At 41.6% G+C, this 17,296-nt stretch overlaps 1 protein-coding gene across 1 annotated transcript; it reads right to left on the reverse strand.

Moving 5' to 3' along the window:
* Positions 1–249: 249 nt before the first annotated feature.
* LOC125481542 (small G protein signaling modulator 2-like) lies at positions 250–13,962 on the reverse strand (the record flags this gene model as incomplete). Its single annotated transcript, XM_048593241.1, has 6 exons — positions 250–384; positions 2,350–2,495; positions 5,933–6,000; positions 10,905–11,063; positions 13,097–13,259; positions 13,843–13,962. Coding segments are annotated over 6 exons (791 nt in total), but the record flags the coding sequence as incomplete, so codon positions are not given.
* Between the last annotated feature and the right edge of the window lie 3,334 nt (positions 13,963–17,296).

The following is a 17,296-nucleotide window of genomic DNA, read 5'->3' on the forward strand; positions in this document are numbered from 1 at the left end:
TTGTGCTGATGAAAAGCTTGAGGAGGAAAAGAGAATAGAAAGGAAATCCCTATATTTCTTGTAAACTCACTTGATGTCTACTGGAAATTTCTGCTGCATTTTCCTGTCCTTTTTTCAATTGCTCTCTTAAAAAGATCCCACTGCAATCATTAAAAGGTTATGATATTAAGCAGCATGAGCAGCACTATCCAGCTGTTTTTTTCACCCCACCATCAAGAAGTCAGATGTTTCTTGCTATGCACTACTTACTGGCTGGACAAGTACATTATTTTTTCCATACAGCAAATGCGTTCTGGAATTTTGATGTAATGACTCCACATATTCTCTCGCTGAAGCTGCAAATTTATCTTCTGACATACTTCCGCTGGAGTGACGCTTTCTTATCTGCAAGAGAAAGTTCACCAACTTATTAACAGCTGAACCAAACATGAACTGCTCCATTCATCCATCAACCCAACCTGTTACTTCATCCATGTGGGGATTAGGCATTTGTGACGCTTGAACTCAAGGATCAGCAAAGCTTATTTGGCTGTAAGGCTAATCTCAATGGAGACCGATCCTTACCTGATGACCAAATATATCAAATTCAATTGGTAACTACAATGGATTGAATGAATCAACAAAGATAAACTGTAACACTCGAAAAAATCAGCAATAATTCTGTCTAGAATAAGCTATTAAAGGACAAGGACAAACTTGTACAGGAATTGAAAACAATTAGCCATGTCTGGGAGTGGAGGCTACATAGATAAAACTGCTTTGACACCTCCTTGATAAACTGGGTGCTTTATGCCACAAGGACAGCTGATTGCCTGGCAGACAAATTTAAGGAGTTAATTACAGAAAAGCTGTGCATTCGAACAGACACTTGAGGCCAAACATAACAAGGAACAAAAACACTGCTTTTGATAAGGAAGCCAGCTGCAGACCTGCACTAACTTGAAAGAAAGGATTCTAAAGAAATTATCAATAGATCACCTCAAAGACCGAAGAATGAAAATCTGTATAAAAATCAAATACCAGAATAACTCAAGAGCAGAACTTTGAGGAACAACGTTGTAGAAGGACCGAACTCTGGAAACTTCCAGAGACAGACACTGTTGGTTGAAATCCTGGCCAGATTTCACCATTAATTGGGCAATAGCTAAGTTTGGTTGCAAGCTTATATTTGCTTACTTGAGGGGTCATATATTTGGTTGCTACGTGCAAAGTTTGAATTATTGTTTCAATATTTGATTGGCTGTGAGATTTCTCAATAAGTGGCTGAATTAAAGGTAGCTTGTAGTGAGTTTACCAACAACAATACTAAGCCATTAATGGAAGTAATAATCCAGAAGACCGAAAGATTGGTCAGAAAAAGTTAGATTTTAAGGAATGTCTATGAAGGATAGAACTGAGACAAAACTGTTCCTGGGTCACTGAAGGCAAGACCTCCAATGGTGGATTAAAACTGGGAATGTTTAAGAGGCCAGAATGAGGGTGGCACACATATTTTGAGTGCTGCGGAGCTGAGGGGAATTACAAAGTTAGGGAGAGGTTTGACCATTAAGGAATTTGTGACAAAGTTGAAAACAGTTCTCTTTGGGGAGAGAGATGCAGTTACTGGCTAGGAAAGGGTTTGGAATGGGGATGGAAAGCAATGCCTTCCTGCATCCCACTACTTAAATGGAAGAAGTTTCTGTTTATCCAGCACTGGATGTCCGACAAGGAGCCTGATAATTTAGTAACAGTGGCGGAGTCATGAGAAGTAGTGATCAGCATTGATGTAAAACCTAATGCTGTGCTTTCAGATGATGATGCTGAGGGGTAGACTGTAGATGACAAATAGGAGGGGACCAAGAATTGGGCCTTGGGGTACCAGAGATCAAGGGTAATGACTCACTACTATTTCAAGTGGATAGGCAAAAAATGTTGGCTTTGCCCAACACTCGGGTCTCATAACTGAAGAAGAGATCAGCACCATTTTGCTCTGGCATATCCAAAAGTACAGTTTGCCTTTGCCTTCCCTATCCTCTTAACTATCTTGCATGTGTCTGGAAAGCTCTTCAGCACTTTTCATTTACTTGTTTAGGCTGCACTTTGCCAATGATCCTCAGAATTGATCTTTCTCATATACATGGGATTAGTTTGCTCAACTGACATCATTTAATCCACAGAGGGAAAGATAAATGAAAAATAAAAAAACAGTTCACTGTAACTTGACTATGACTCTATGACCCTCTATCTTGAATAAGTAGTAAAGTAATGCTGATTTCAAAGTCTATAATATTTTATGGATTAAACTGGCCGTGGTCCCACTAATATAACAAATTAACCGTTAAAGAGATTTCAGATCATGTTGACTCTTACACCAAGTGCAGGACGTTTAGATGGGGAATCCTGGTGTCCATGGGCTCCATGAATACGATGTCTTTGCACCAGTTCATCTGCTGATGGATCAGTCCAGTAATGGTCAGCAGTTTTAAGTTTTGTGTACTCTAATGCACAGGGACCAACTGTAACATGAAGCAGAAAATTAAATCAATTTTCTTTTTCGCTGAGGCAGAACAAGGTCACATTATAATCAGAACGCAAATATAAATTGCATTACTATAAAGTATGGCATTTGGCACATTTGCTTAAAGCTTTAATTCTGTCCCAAGGAAATTATGCTTATCTCTGCGTTTCCCAGACCTGCTCCAGGCTGGTTTGGGTCTCACTCAACACACCGCATTATAAATTTCCATTCATGCTCCTACAATACAAGTTTCAAGGTGTTGGGATATTGGAAGATTGGCATCAAAAAAGGTCTGGGATTGGTCCTGGTTGAGAAATACCATGGGAGAAAAGAAAGCTTAAAAATGAAAATGTCTCCAATAGTGAAATAAATTAAGTTATACACACAATGATTCACTAATAGGCGAGACTAACGAACAATCACTAGCTGTACATCACACTCCCAAGCAAAGTGCTGCTTCTCCACTAGATACACAGAATTCAGCAGCAGGTCATCTCCTCTACAGTGACTGACTTGTGTAACTGACATTTATAAGCTCACTCCCATCATCAGGGTTCATGAGCTGCAGCTTTTTCACAAAAAAACTGCTGAAACATACAGGTTGCTGGCAGTGAGTTAAGTCATCATATGGAAACCTGAAAATACTATCCATGTTTTGAAACAAGTCATATTGGACTTGAAACATTAACTCTGTTTGTCTCTCCCTAGTTGCAGCCTGCTGAATTCCTGTAGCACTTTCTGAATTTTATTCTGTTCCCTTTGGAGCACATGAGCTGTTAGCACAGATAGGTTCATTTAAAACAGCTTATTTTTCAATGGCTAAGTGAGATTATTCAGTAAATGCACTGTCGGGAAGATCGAGGTTGGTCATTAAAGAATTATTGGTCTGAGGCAGACAATTGTAAGGAAACTACAACTTGCCTTCTCCAGTTTCAAGTTGTTTCGAAAACATCTATAAGTACCTTGACTGTTCTTCACTTGAGATATTAAGCTTTTTGATCATCAAGTGCGATGAGCAGATGGACACTTTCCAGTGCAAATGACCACATTAAGAACATGTACCCTGGCTAATTTCTTTGTCTTACCACTGTCACAGCTAGAACTGTGAAGGCATTTGTAACACTTAATCCACTAATCCACACCCCCAAAACCCTAGGACAATGAATCCAATTGTAGCCCCTAAACACCAATGCATACCCCTAAAACCCTACGGCAGTGAAGCAAATTGTAGCACCTAAACACTAACCGAAACCTTCAAACCAGAGACCAGCTAAACTGTTCCAAATTTTCCCATTCAGCATGGCTCAGTTACCACAGAGTGAGAGAACCGCTTTATTGGGTGTCTGATGAAGCAGCTGGTAGGAATTTTTAAATTACACACAGATTTCCAGCTTACAAAATAAAAACACTTCCCCGTTTTCCTGACCACCAAACCATCATCTCTCAAACCATTCATAATGTCATCACCTCAGGTGACGTCCCACCCACAAACTCCAACCTCATCGTTCCCCAACCCTGCACCGCCCATTTCTATCTCCTTCCCAAACTCCACAAACTTGACTGCTCTGGCTGACCCATTGTCTCTGCCTGCTCCTGCCCCACTGAACTTTTCTCCACTTACCTTGACTCTGTTTTGTCACCCCTGGTCCAGGAACTCCCCAACTACATTTGGGACACCACCCATTCACCTCCTCAAAGACTTACAATTCCCTGATCCCCAACACCTCATCTTCACTATGGGCATCCAATCCCTCTACACTTGTATCGCCCACACAAATGGCCTAAAAGCCCTCCGCTGACTCCTCTCCCGCAGGCCCAACTAGTCCCCCTCCACCGACACCTTCATCCGCTTAACAGAACTCGGCCTTACCCTTAACAACTTCTCCTCTAATCCCTCCCACTTCCTACAGACACCCTAAGGGGGTGGCCATAGGCACCCACATGGGCCCAAGCTATGCCTGCCTCTTTGTAGTATATGTGGAACAATCCCTTTTCCACTGGCACTATCCCCCACCTCTTCCTCCGCTACATTGATGACTGTATTGGCACTGCCTTATGCGCCCACGAGGAGCTTAAACAGTTCATCAACTTTACCAACACCTTTCCAACCTCAAATTCACCTGGACCATCTCTGATACCTCCCTCTCCTTCCTGGACCTCTCTGTCTCCATCTCTGGTGACCGCCTCGAAACTGACATCTATTTCAAGCCCACTGACTCCCACAGCTACCTGGACTACACCTCCTGCCACCCATCCTTCTGCAAAAATGTGATCCCCCAGTCCCAATTCCTCTGCCTTCTGCTGAATTTGGTCCCAAGATGGGGCATTCCACTCCCGCACATCCCAGATGTCCTCCTATTTCAAGGACTGTAACTTTCCCCCTCTCTGGTGATCGAAAATGCCCTCAACTGCATCTCTTGCATTTCCTGCACCTCTGCCCTCACACCCCTCCTCGCAACAAAAACAAAGACAGAATCCCCCTTGTCCTCACATATCACCCCACCAACCTCCACATCCAACGTATCATTCTCCATCACCTACAATTCGACCCCACAACCGAAGATATATTTCCCTCCCCACCCCTATCTGCCTTTCGTAGGGACCGCTCTCTCCGCGACTCCCTCTTCTGCTCCACACTCCCCACTAGCCCCACCACGCCCGGCACCTTTCCCTGCAACCGCAGGAAGTGTTACACCTACCCTACACCTTGCCCCTCACCTCCTTTCAAGGCCCAAAACAAACCTTCCATATCAGACAGGGGTTCACCTGTACATCTGTCAACTTGGTCTACTGTATCTGCTGCTCCCAATGTGGCATCCTCTACATCGGTGAGGCCAAGCGTAGACTCAGAGACCGTTTTGTAGAGCATCTGCGCCCTGTACACGACAAACGACAACACCTTCCGATTGCCAACTATTTTAACTCCCGCTCCCACTCCCTGGGTGACATGTCCATCCTGGGCCTCCTCCAGTGTCACAATGACACCACCCACAAATTGGAGGAGCAACACCTCATATTCCACCTCAGGAGCCTACAGCCCGATGGCCTAAACATGGAATTCACCAGTTTTAAAATCGCCTCATCCCCGGCCTCATCCCATAACCAACCCTCCCTCTCCTCCCCACCTCCTTGACCTGACACAATCTGTCCATCTTCTCTCCCACCTATCCGCCTCCCACCCACCCCACTGACCAATCCCCACCTGCACTCACCTATCACCATCCCACCTACCTTCCCCATCCCCACCCCTCCCCTCTCTATTTATTTCTGAGCTCCCTTCCCCCTCCCCATTTCTGAAGAAGGGTCCCGATCCAAAACGTCAACTTTCCTGCTCCTCTGATGCTGCCTGGACTGCTGTGTTCCTCCAGCTCCACACTGTGTTGCCCCCGTTTTTCATGTTTGATAATGATTAGAACATTAATTCAGAATGCTTACCGAGCAGAGAAGCTAGAATCGGTCCACAGACTGGATCAGACATTAGAGCTTGTTTTTCATAGTATTTGCTGAAAGGAATAGAATGATATTAAAAGTATTTATATCTGAGAAATTCAAGCAGTGCTGCATTCAAGAGAGAAAGGCCTAGAAATGAGCTGGAGACCCCAGTCCCAATGCAGCAGACATTGCTGGCATCATCAGTTGCTCATGGGAAGATCATACCAAATGGCAATACCAAATGGAACTGGCAAGCTACATGCATATGTCATTGTACTGGAGACAGTTCACTGGCTGCAGAGGGTAAAGAGTGAAGCGATTTGACTGGGATGTCAGTCAAGCTGCTCAGAGTGAGAGCTGAAGAGTGCTCCTCTTGGCTCAATATTCAATTAAATAAAAACGCTTGAACTTACCTTTGGCATCATGACCTCGGGGACGGGGGTTGGGGGGAGGGGCAGTGTACTTAAGGAGGGCTGGTTTGACAACTGTCAACAAATTTTTCAAACAGTCCCATGAAACAGACACAAGGGTGCAATTAGTGTAAGCAACTGGCTCAATGCCATTCTTATATAGGCCCCCTTGTCAATTATGGAGTCTCCTACCTAGTATATCATCTCTGACACAGGCTTTGTGTGCACTATGCAACAAAGAAAATGCAATAGAAATTCTACGCCAAAACGTTCAAAAACATACAAGTAAATGAGGTGAAGCATAACAACATAGATGGAAATGAATGGCTGACCACACATTGAAATCCAAATCTCTGCATCATTAACTTTAATGGTGCATTGGTTCATGACATCGAGGATGTAGATCTGTGGTTTCAAATTCAATCTCAGCTTCTTGTTTGTTGCTCAAGGTAAAGATGCCTATATTCATTACCCGAGGTGTTTGACAGGGTTCCATTAGATACACAGGTGATTTGGTGAGGCTGGGCAGGTTCTACTGCAAATAGGATAGAATACCACAGCCATTTGGTATTGGATGAGTTGCTGTCTCAGGATTCTCTCTCATTGCATTGTCTCTCTCTGTCTCTAGTGCGCTTGCTTATGAGACAGGTGTAATGTATTTTTTTAGTTGGCTGTTCCAGGTACAGCCAATCCTGAGTGAGATTCGCCCAGGAATTAGAATCAATATTAAAATTCTCATGTGAAGTCTTTTGCATTGTTGTAGAGCTTCTTTTACCTTCCACGAGAGTGTCCCTCAGTTTCAAACACTCCACAGAAGTTTCACTCTGGTTTTCACTCTAGCATGTGTCAGGCACACTGACTACAATTCACTTGTGACAGTCTCAGTATGGTGTGGGTGCTTGGCATACCAGCTCGGGTAAACACCTCAGTGGCTGTCCTACCACCTGATCTTCAGAAGCTTCCAGAAGTAGGTCAATTCAAAATGATTGGGCTTCTTAGCAAGCTGCTGGTACACTGTCCAAACCTGATGTGTACAGCAGAGTGGATAGAATTGTTGCACTCAAATCATTTAGTTTGGTAGGCAGATCTCCTCCTCTTCAACCCTCAAACCAATGTTAAAATTCTGAAGGCTACAATCATTTTGACAATTCTTCTACATATCTCATCATCAATGTAAGCTTCTTGAGCGAGTTGGCTGCCAAGTTAAGTGAACATATCTACTGTTGACAGGTTCTGGTCACCAACTGGAAACGTGGGGTTTCATGTGGGGCATTCCTGGAACAACTGCTACAGTATTTCAGTTTTCTTTAAGCTTCATAACATCAATGTTCTCCGTGGATGAAACAACAGGTCCTGCCACATTGCATGTCCAAATCTGAATCAGAAGATACGGACAGAAATTGGTAAACAGGAAATTCTGAAGTATGTCTTTGGAGATGTTAGATTTTTCCTGGAACCCTTTGGATTGGGCAGCAAAACTTGATTTGGATGTCAGGATCACCACCACAGAAGGCATTGATGAAGAAATACATGAAGAGGATTGGTGCCAGCATGTAGTCCTGTTTAACTCCATTGTTGAAGGGAAATGAATCAGAAGACGGACTATCGTCTAGGAACATTGGCATGGTGTCATGAAACTGTCAATCGTTGTGATGAATTCTCAGGGCAGCTGAGTTTCTCCATTACTTTCCAAAGGTTCCCACAACCGACTGTGTCAAAGGTCTTGGTCAGGTTAACAAACATGCTTCATGTCAATGATTTCTTGGTCTCTTCTGAAAGCACATCGACTCCATGGCAGCAGATCCTGGTCAAGATGTTGCATTACATGGTTCGGAAGGATTCTACTGAAAATTTCACCAGTGATCTTTTTCTGTTTGTCACAAGATTGGCGAGTTTCTTTCTGTTTATACAAGTGGAGACGTCTTTATGGGATGGGTTCCTCGTTCCCAAATAGGCAGTGTTCAGTGAGTTTCTTGACTTGGCAATGACCTCCAGCCATGTCTTCCACATGAGATCCAGCTGAGTAGCGGAGAGAGAGAGACTAGGCACATCCTTGGGCAACTAATCCAAATAGTTTGATCCATCTTCCCAAGGCTGGTACCACCAGCATTGGTAAGTAATTGGAGCAGCTCAGCTGGCTAGCCTAATGATGTGGGACACAGTGGGAAGGAGTAGACCCAAGATAGGCACAAAAGAAGCAAATAACATCAAAATGACTGCAGGTTATTAGCACATAATTTGATTATTCTCAACCTTCAGACACAAAAGAAATTCTATGCGGCATTTTTTTTTCTTTATTCACTCACGGAATAAGGGCATCGCTGGCTAGGCAGCATTTATTGCCCATCTCTAATTGCCCAGAGGGCAGTTGAGAGTCAACCATATTGCTGTAGGTCTGGAGTCAAATGTAGGCCAGGTAAGGATGGCAGTTTCCTTCCCTAAAGGACATTAGTGAACCAAATGGATTTTTCCTGACAATCAACAATAGATTCACAGTTATCATAACAGTCTTAGTTCCAAATACTTATTGAATTCAAATTCCACCATCTGCCATGGCAGGATTCGAACCCGGGTCCCCACAACATTATCTGGGTCTCTGGATTAATAGTCCAGCGATAATACCACTAGGCCATTGCCTCCCCACAATGATGATTGTGCATTGTGTCACAACTGGACTAATAATCTTTACAAAAATGTTTCCATGGGATAAATGACCTTTCTTGCATCATTTTGGAAAAGGGAGAGAGATTAAAAAAAGAGAAGAAATCTGGTGGGATGAGATAGAGATGGTAAAAAATTCTGCAAGAACTGACTGGGAACTAGGCTAGAGTTACGCCGCCTTGTCTGACATGAAATAGTGTAGAGGTCACCGTCAAGGTCCCACCTTCTCAACCTTGTCCCTTGCCTGAGGTGTGGTGACTCTCAGGTTAAACCAGGCATCTCTCTCTATGACAGAGCAGCCCTTTGATCCTCTGGGACTATAGCAACTTTACCTTTACCTCTTGTAGATAGGTAAGTATTACTGAAAGAAAAAGATATTTGACTCATCAGAACAGAATCACAAGAAAGCCAAATTTCACTTTTTTTCCCCCCTCAATTTGTGCTTGTGTTCCTAAGAATTTTTGAGGGTCAAGGTGGGGTATAGGAAGGAATGTCCAGGACTATCCACATACTGGCTTCCTGATCTTATCTGCACTTTTGTAGGGAGGCATCAAGAGAAACACAAGGTTTTTCCAAAGGGAGGCAGGGAATATCAATGTGCATACAGGTCATGCCACTCTTAGGACCCACCTGTAGGCTTACCAGAGGTGGTGAAAGGTGTGGAGTACCCATCTCGAAAAACCAAAAACACAAAAAAAAAATAGGTTTTCACCTAACACAGGTAAAGAGGCCCAACACTGATCTACAAACTCAAAAAGCACTTTACACACTTATAAACCAAGAAACATTATATTCATATTTCTGACATTTAAATACCTCGATTCATTCCAATCCAGTTAACCCCTGGCAAGTTTAATGTAAAAAAAAGCCTTCAGAAAATGTTTTTTTGTTTTAATTAACTCTAAATTCTTTTGTCTTTAAAACCCTCAAAAAAATGCAATAATTTGGTGATGATTCAACATGGACGAACGTGGAACCTTGATTAGAGAATGAAAGGTTTCCCTGGATACTTGGAGACTGCATCTTTTCTTTCTACCGTATAGATTATGACTTCAGCATATCAAAATAAGGATGGCACGGTGGAAAAGTGCCACATGGCCTCACAGCATCAGGGACCCAGGTTCAATCCCAGCCTTGGGTGACTGTCTGTGTGAGGTTTGGATGTCCTCCCGTGCCTGTGTGTATTTCTCCAGGTGCTCTGGTTTCCTTCCGTAGTCCAAAGATGTGCAGCTTAGGTGGATTAGCCGTGGTAAAATTGCCCATAGTATCCAGGGACGTGCAGGCTATGTGGGTTAGCCATGGGAAATGTGGGGTTACAGGGACAGGGTGAGAGTGGGTCTGGTTGGGATGTTCTTCAGAAGGTTGGTGTAGACTATCCTGGAAGCAACATATCGTTGAAATTAAATGCTGACATCGCAACTCTGTCTACTTCCAATGCACTTGACCTTTTAATCTGAAGCTAAATGTAAGACTTTGCATGGATAATCGAAGTCAGGTAGCAATTTAATCTGGTGGATCAGGAATATTGTGTTTGCAAAAATCAGTTAACACTTAATTAAACTTTAGCTGGCTGAAGCAAAGAAAACCAAGCTCAATTCTCATGAAAATTTGAGACTAATCTCAATTCCATTTGTGTCTAATCAAATTTAATCATCAAATCTTATGTATAGTGAGGTTTGGAAAAGATTCAAACAGTTTTAAATGAGTCAAAGGTGGATAACTATGACTGAGGCACAGATCAGGGATGATCCAGTTGTAAGGTGGAAAAATATTCCTGTGGCCTCCTCCTGTTCCCATATTAACGCTGTTTCAGGGACCAATTTTTCTGCACCAGCTCTAAGTGATGGTCAGTCTGAGATGAACAAATATATTGGACATCTGCCCACTGCCCATTAGAATCTTACCTAGAGTTATCAACAATGTATTGAACAATTTTATCCAAGACCTTCTCAAACAAGGCTGTACGGACCCAAATGTGTTTGATAGCTTGAGGTGTAAGAACTGGGCTCTTGGATATTGATCCCTGCCTCTTTAGCGACTCCTGTCCATTCGAATGGTTTTTCCTGCCAATACAAACGCACATGTAAGAGTTTGAAAGGAATCGCTCAGTATATTCATAAAAAATAAATTGCTCTGAGTATTACTACACTTTTTGAATATATTACAATTTTTGTGGGGCTTAGGTACATACGTAGATCAGTCCAAACTGCATCCTATTTACATGAACCTAAATTTATACAATCTTGGTATGAACACCTCATTTCAAATCTTGTAGTTTATCACTATTTGCCAGTTATTTATTTCACAAATGAACATCCTTAAAGCCAAGTGATAGCCCTCCTTATTTGCTGAGTTTAATGTGATTAGTCCACCATTTACTGTGTAGAGAGAGCATTCCTCTGTAATGTAAAACATTGTATGCGTCATTCTGTAAGTGCACGAGGGATTTGTACTGATGCTTTTTGAGCTGGATGTTGGTTATAACTATTTATAAAGGAGCACTCTCACCATGGTAGTTTAAAACCCACCATTGGACAAGTGCAGTTAGCTGTAATACTTCTACTCTGACAAATTGGTTGATTCAAACTCTTATGATGGGGAAGTGAGTCCTACACACCAGAAATACCTGACGTACCCGATCCCAACATAACTGGATTAACCATTCTCAGTTGGGTTAGAAGTGAACAGGTTACATTTGAGGCTCATGGCTATGGTTGATGAAAGAGAAATTCCAAAGATACAACAAAACAATTAGAAAGGCTAATGGAATGATCGTCTTTACAGTTACGAGTCAGACTATAAAGGGAAAGAAATTTTCCTACAGCTTTACAAAATTCAGGTTAGATCATATAGGGAATACTATGCACAATCCAAAGCATTGTAACTCAGGAAATTACATTGGCCTTAGATGGATTGTAGCATAAATTCAGCAGAATGTTATCAGAGCTATTAGACAGCACAAAAGTTAAGCTTGAAATCTTTGGAATGCAAAAAGCAAAGGCATAACTTAATTGAGATCTTAGGATTTTCCAAAGAACTGATAAAAGGGAATTTTCCCATTTGTGTGGGAGCCTATAGGATAAGGGAGCACAACCTTCAAATTAGAGCTAAGGTCTTCCAGAGAAAGATTAGGAAGAACTTCATGCAAGGGGTGATAGAGACATGGAACTCGCTCCCTAAAATTCAATAAGTGCTGGCTCAATTAATAATTTTCAATGTGCTATTAATAGGTTTTTGCTAGACAAGTGTATAAAAGGATATGAAGCCAAAACAGGTGGACGGAGTTAATAAACACATTGAGGGGCTGAATGATCTACTCCTGTTCCTATGTTCTATTCATGATTGCTACCCAGTGCTTCCTGCTGGACATGGTCTGCTTGGACTTCAGATACGAAGTTGGACAAGTCTTGCTGTGATGTTCTCTGTGGGGAGTGATGGACAGACAACGGTCACTGTCCATGATTACACATAAAGATTAGTATGGATTAATAAGTGTTATACTTTCCCATGACACAATGCTTTGATAAGAGGAAATATTAAAAATACTTATTCCATCCAGCTATATTGAGAGAATTGTGCAAGATACTGACAGATATCACAGAAAATTAAACAAAAAATTCCAGAACAACAATCTAAAATTTAATATTTAAAGCTTCAACTGATTTAAATATATTTTTATTTGCAAAATTGGCATCATAATTTTTTAGTTATTAAATTAAATGAATAAAGTGAGGGGATATTATTTCTGCACATATTGTGTGGGAATACTGCAGTAAGATGGATGAAACCAAGGTTAAAGTCAAAGTGACTGTGGTCAATATTCATTCCAGTGGCAACATTCTTTACAACACTGACCTCTCACAAGGATAATCGGTGATACTCTCAGATGGTCTTTATTCACGCCACCATAGTGATGTAAACCACTGTAACATACTATCTTCCCATTTCCCCCACCTGATATTATCATATTTGGATGATTCAATTAGTGAAACTAAATTCGACTTCGGCAAAATGCCTTTCCTGCAATGTCTCCTTGGAATCCAAACTGAGATGGGTCTTTGTCTGTGTTCACACTTAATCATACAGATCCACTTACTTGCTATCCACCTGTTGCAGTAATTCTTGAACTTTCTTGCACAAATCTCCAGCTACTTGATAGACTTTGCCAATTTTTGTAAAAAGTGCAGCTACTTTGTCACTCCGCAGAAAGCCAGCAGCTCGGCGCTTCAGCATGTAGAGCAGGCATGCCTCCACGACAGCTAGAAGAGGAAGAAAGGAGGCGCAAGTCATCCACAGAAACTTTAAAATTCATAATCAAAGAGGTCACTTCATCAAGAAAGAGAAGAACATTTTCTTCCTTTTGTGTCCAAGAAGTTAAATATATTTCCAGAAACTTTTATTTGTTAGATTTCCTGTGCTCAGAGGGAATGCCCTGGAAGGCAGTGATTTTATTTAGCAGGTTCTTTGAAGATCCTTGCTTCAAATTGAGAAATCCAGGGCATTGTTACCACATGTAAGGTCTTGCATAGTATTGCTCCTGTGAGGCAGATGGTGCACTGTTTCATACGAATAACATACCACATTAATATATGGAAGTACAGTTCTGCTGCAAAAATGTAGTGGTGTTCCACAAAATCTAACTATTATTTGGTGCAATTATAATGCAATTGCTCCTCAAACTGTGACCCATCTCTGGGGTAGCGGAGGGGAGATGTATAATTATAGGATGCAAGAAGAAAGATGACCAAGTCTCATTCTGAGGTGACAGAGGGTGGAGATACTCTGACTCGTGCATCAATTTACACTCCAAATAACAAGCCATTTTCTTTCCTTCTCAAGTACGGGTTTTCCTTTTCATGATGCCAGTTTTTAAGTCTCTTGCCAGGTCAAGGCGAATCTGCTGGCAGTTGCCAACAGTCACGTCCATTAACTGGGATAAGCAGCCAATCAGATTCCCGTTCCCTAATAATAGCAAGCCAGGGAATAAAGTACACCAAATCTTTGCTTTAATTAAAATTGAATTGACAGCAGAATGAATGAATGGGACATACACACAATAAAAGTACAAGCTAAACTATCAAACAAACTTTAAAAAGATTAGAACTCATTACAATCATAATGAAGAAATTGGACATTTCACACACACACAACAGCAGTTTACAGGGCCTTTAGGGGTGCTTAGCAATAATTATGAACATAGCACACTACCGAAAACTCAGCCATGGTTCATTAAATTAAGTGAAACTTTTTGAAGGAATTTTGCAGTGATACTTATAGCCTTAAAGCAACAGTCCTTAATTCCCTATGGTGAAAGACAGAATTACCTGTGGCTTGTGTTCGTGTCGATATGTCTGCCAGTGTGGAGGGAGAAACAAAGTTAACACTAAGCCCAGTATGACTCTTCTTCAGAATGGAACAAGTCATATTGGAAATGAAGAGCTAACTCTACTGCTCTCACCACTGACATTACCAGAGCTGCTGAGCTTTTACACCACTTTCCGTTTTTATTTCAAGGTCCAATTTCAAGTTTTGCTTTCATTCTTTCCTCAGGACTTTTGCAATGGAAGATCAAGCATCCATTGGGAAAAATATATTCAAGGTAGGGTCAGAAATATAATCTTCACAAATCTTTCCTTTTCCACAAAAGGAAGGACGGAATTAACTCTAGAGAATTTGCAGATAGAGCACTTTTTGTTATTCTGCTCACTTGCTGAAGTGTTTCAAAGTATCATTAAGAAATGTGGACTGTAGAAAACGTTGTGCAATTATCTTAAATGATACTACATTTAAAACAACATCAAGCTTCCCTATGCTTTTCATACTCCAGGATGATTCTTTCTGGAAAAGCATTTAGAAACAGAGCCAAATCCTTAATATTGTTTGATGTTCAAAACGTCAAAGGAGTGATTGAGACATGCTTGGTGTTTCCTGGAAGCTGAGATCACCATGCTGTGTTATTTTCTGAGGTATCGTGCTCAAAAAGTTTCATTGGCAAGATAATTATATTTAATATTAAAAGGACTCTGCTGATTTACCCATAATTTCCTCTGGGTACACAGAATATTGATATGGTTCTTTGTGTGCAATAATAGACATGAACAGCAACACTCTATCACCACAAATACTTCAGAGTACAATCCCAGAGGTTTGAAGGAGTGGGCAATGACTGGTTAATGGAGTTGATGTTATTTCAGCGCATGTCTGGAACATCTCTTTGTTTAATCATTGTAGAAAATCTGGGGAGGGTACTTGTGGTGCAGTGGTAGTGTCCCTACCTCCAAGCCAGACCAGGGTTCAAGTCCCACCTGCTCCAGAGGTATTTCTGACCAAGTTAATTCGTAAATATATTAAAAAAATCATAATGACAACATTTTGGGGATATCATGAGGCAACCATTAAAAGGTATGCTTGTGGCTTCCTAGTATAGTTTCAAAAAGAAAATTCATTTAAAATGAATAAAATAATAGTACAAATCCTAGAAGGAAACCATTCAGCCCATCCAATCTGTGCCAGTTCTTCTGTACAATAACCCAGTTGGTCCCACTGATCTAATCTTTTCCCATATCCTAGCAAGATTTTTCTTCAGATATACAACTCCCCTTTGAAAACCATTACTGAATTTGTATTCACACCTTAAGTATTATATTCCAAGTCCTAACGATTGTGTAAAATATGATTTTCCTCATGTTACCTCTGTACCTTCTGGTCTGCCACTGGCAACAGTTTCTCTCCGCTTCCTCTACCTCACGCCACTATCAAACCTCCCTCTTGGACTTCCCCATTTTAAAGCAAGTAACTCTAGATTCATCAATCCATCATCCTTCGAGCCTTTCCAGTAAACCTCTTCCGTAACCTCTCCAACACCTTCCAGATGGCCAATCCTGATGATATTATCATCCTATCCGACATGTTCATTCAAAAACTTACGAAAAGAGAATAGATGTTTTCCTGAAGATGCTTTGGTGTGGTGGGGAGTGAAGCAGTTACAATGTTACTGGACTAGTAATCCAAATCTAGATATTTTCTAATCAACCTCTTCAGAGATGTTATTACACACCTCCAAAGCAGGCGGGACTTCAACCCATACCTTCTGGCTCAGAGGTAGAGGCTCTACAATGCCACCACAAAAGCCCCCAAAGGTCTAGACTAACATACTGAGTTTAAATCAAAACGTTTGGTGAAATTTAAATGCTACTAAATAAAATCTGGGATTGAAAGCTACTCTAATAGGGACCCTCGCACCCCGGTAACACTCTATTCCACCCTCTTCTATCAGGCAGAACATACAAAAGTTTGAAAACATGTACCAGCAGATTTAAGAACAGCTTCTTCTCTGCTGTTATTATACTTATGAATGGACCTCTGATAATATTACAGTTGATCTTTCTCTGCATTTTCTCCATAGCTGTAACACCATATTCTGTATTCTTTTCTATTACCTTGATGTACTAATGTACGGTATGATTCGCCTGGTTAGCGTGCAAAACAATACTTTTCACTGTATCTTGGTACATATGACAATAATAAATCAAATCAAATTAAACCATCATCAATTGTTGCAAAGATCCATCTGGTTCTTTTATGTCCTTTAGGGAACAAAGAAAATTACAGCACAGGAACAGGCCCTTTGGCCCTCCAAGCCTGTGCCGATCCAGATCCTCTATCTAAACCTGTCGCCTATTTTCCAAGGATCTGTATCCCTCTGCTCCCTGCCCATTTATGTATCTGTCTAGATAAATCTTAAATGATGCTATCGTGCCTGCCTCTACCACCTCTGCTGGCAATGCATTCCAGGCACCCACCACCCTCTGCGTAAAGAACTTTCCACGCATATCTCCCTTAAACTTTTCCCCTCTGACCTTGAAATCGTGACCCCTAGTAATTGAGTTCCCCACTATGGGAAAAAGCTTCTTGCTATCCACCCTGTCTATACCCCTCATGATTTTGTAGACCTCAATCAGGTCCCCCCTCAACCTCCGTCTTTCTAATGTAAATAATCCTAATCTACTCAACCGCTCCTCATAGCTAGCACCCTCCATACCAGGCAACATCCTGGCGAACCTCCTCTGCACCCTCTCCAAAGCATCCACATCCTTTTGGTAATGTGGCGACCAGAACTGTACGCAGTATTCCAAATGTGGTCAAACCAAAGTCCTATACAACTGCAACATGACCTGCCAGCTCTTGTACTCAATACCCCGTCCGATAAATGAAACCATGCCGTATGCCTTCTTGACCACTCTATCGACCTGTGTTGCCATCTCAGGGTACAATGGACCTGAACACCCAGATCTCT

Source organism: Rhincodon typus, unplaced genomic scaffold (assembly GCF_021869965.1).
Source record: "Rhincodon typus isolate 14 unplaced genomic scaffold, sRhiTyp1.1 hic_rhity00002544, whole genome shotgun sequence".
NCBI lineage: Eukaryota > Metazoa > Chordata > Chondrichthyes > Orectolobiformes > Rhincodontidae > Rhincodon > Rhincodon typus.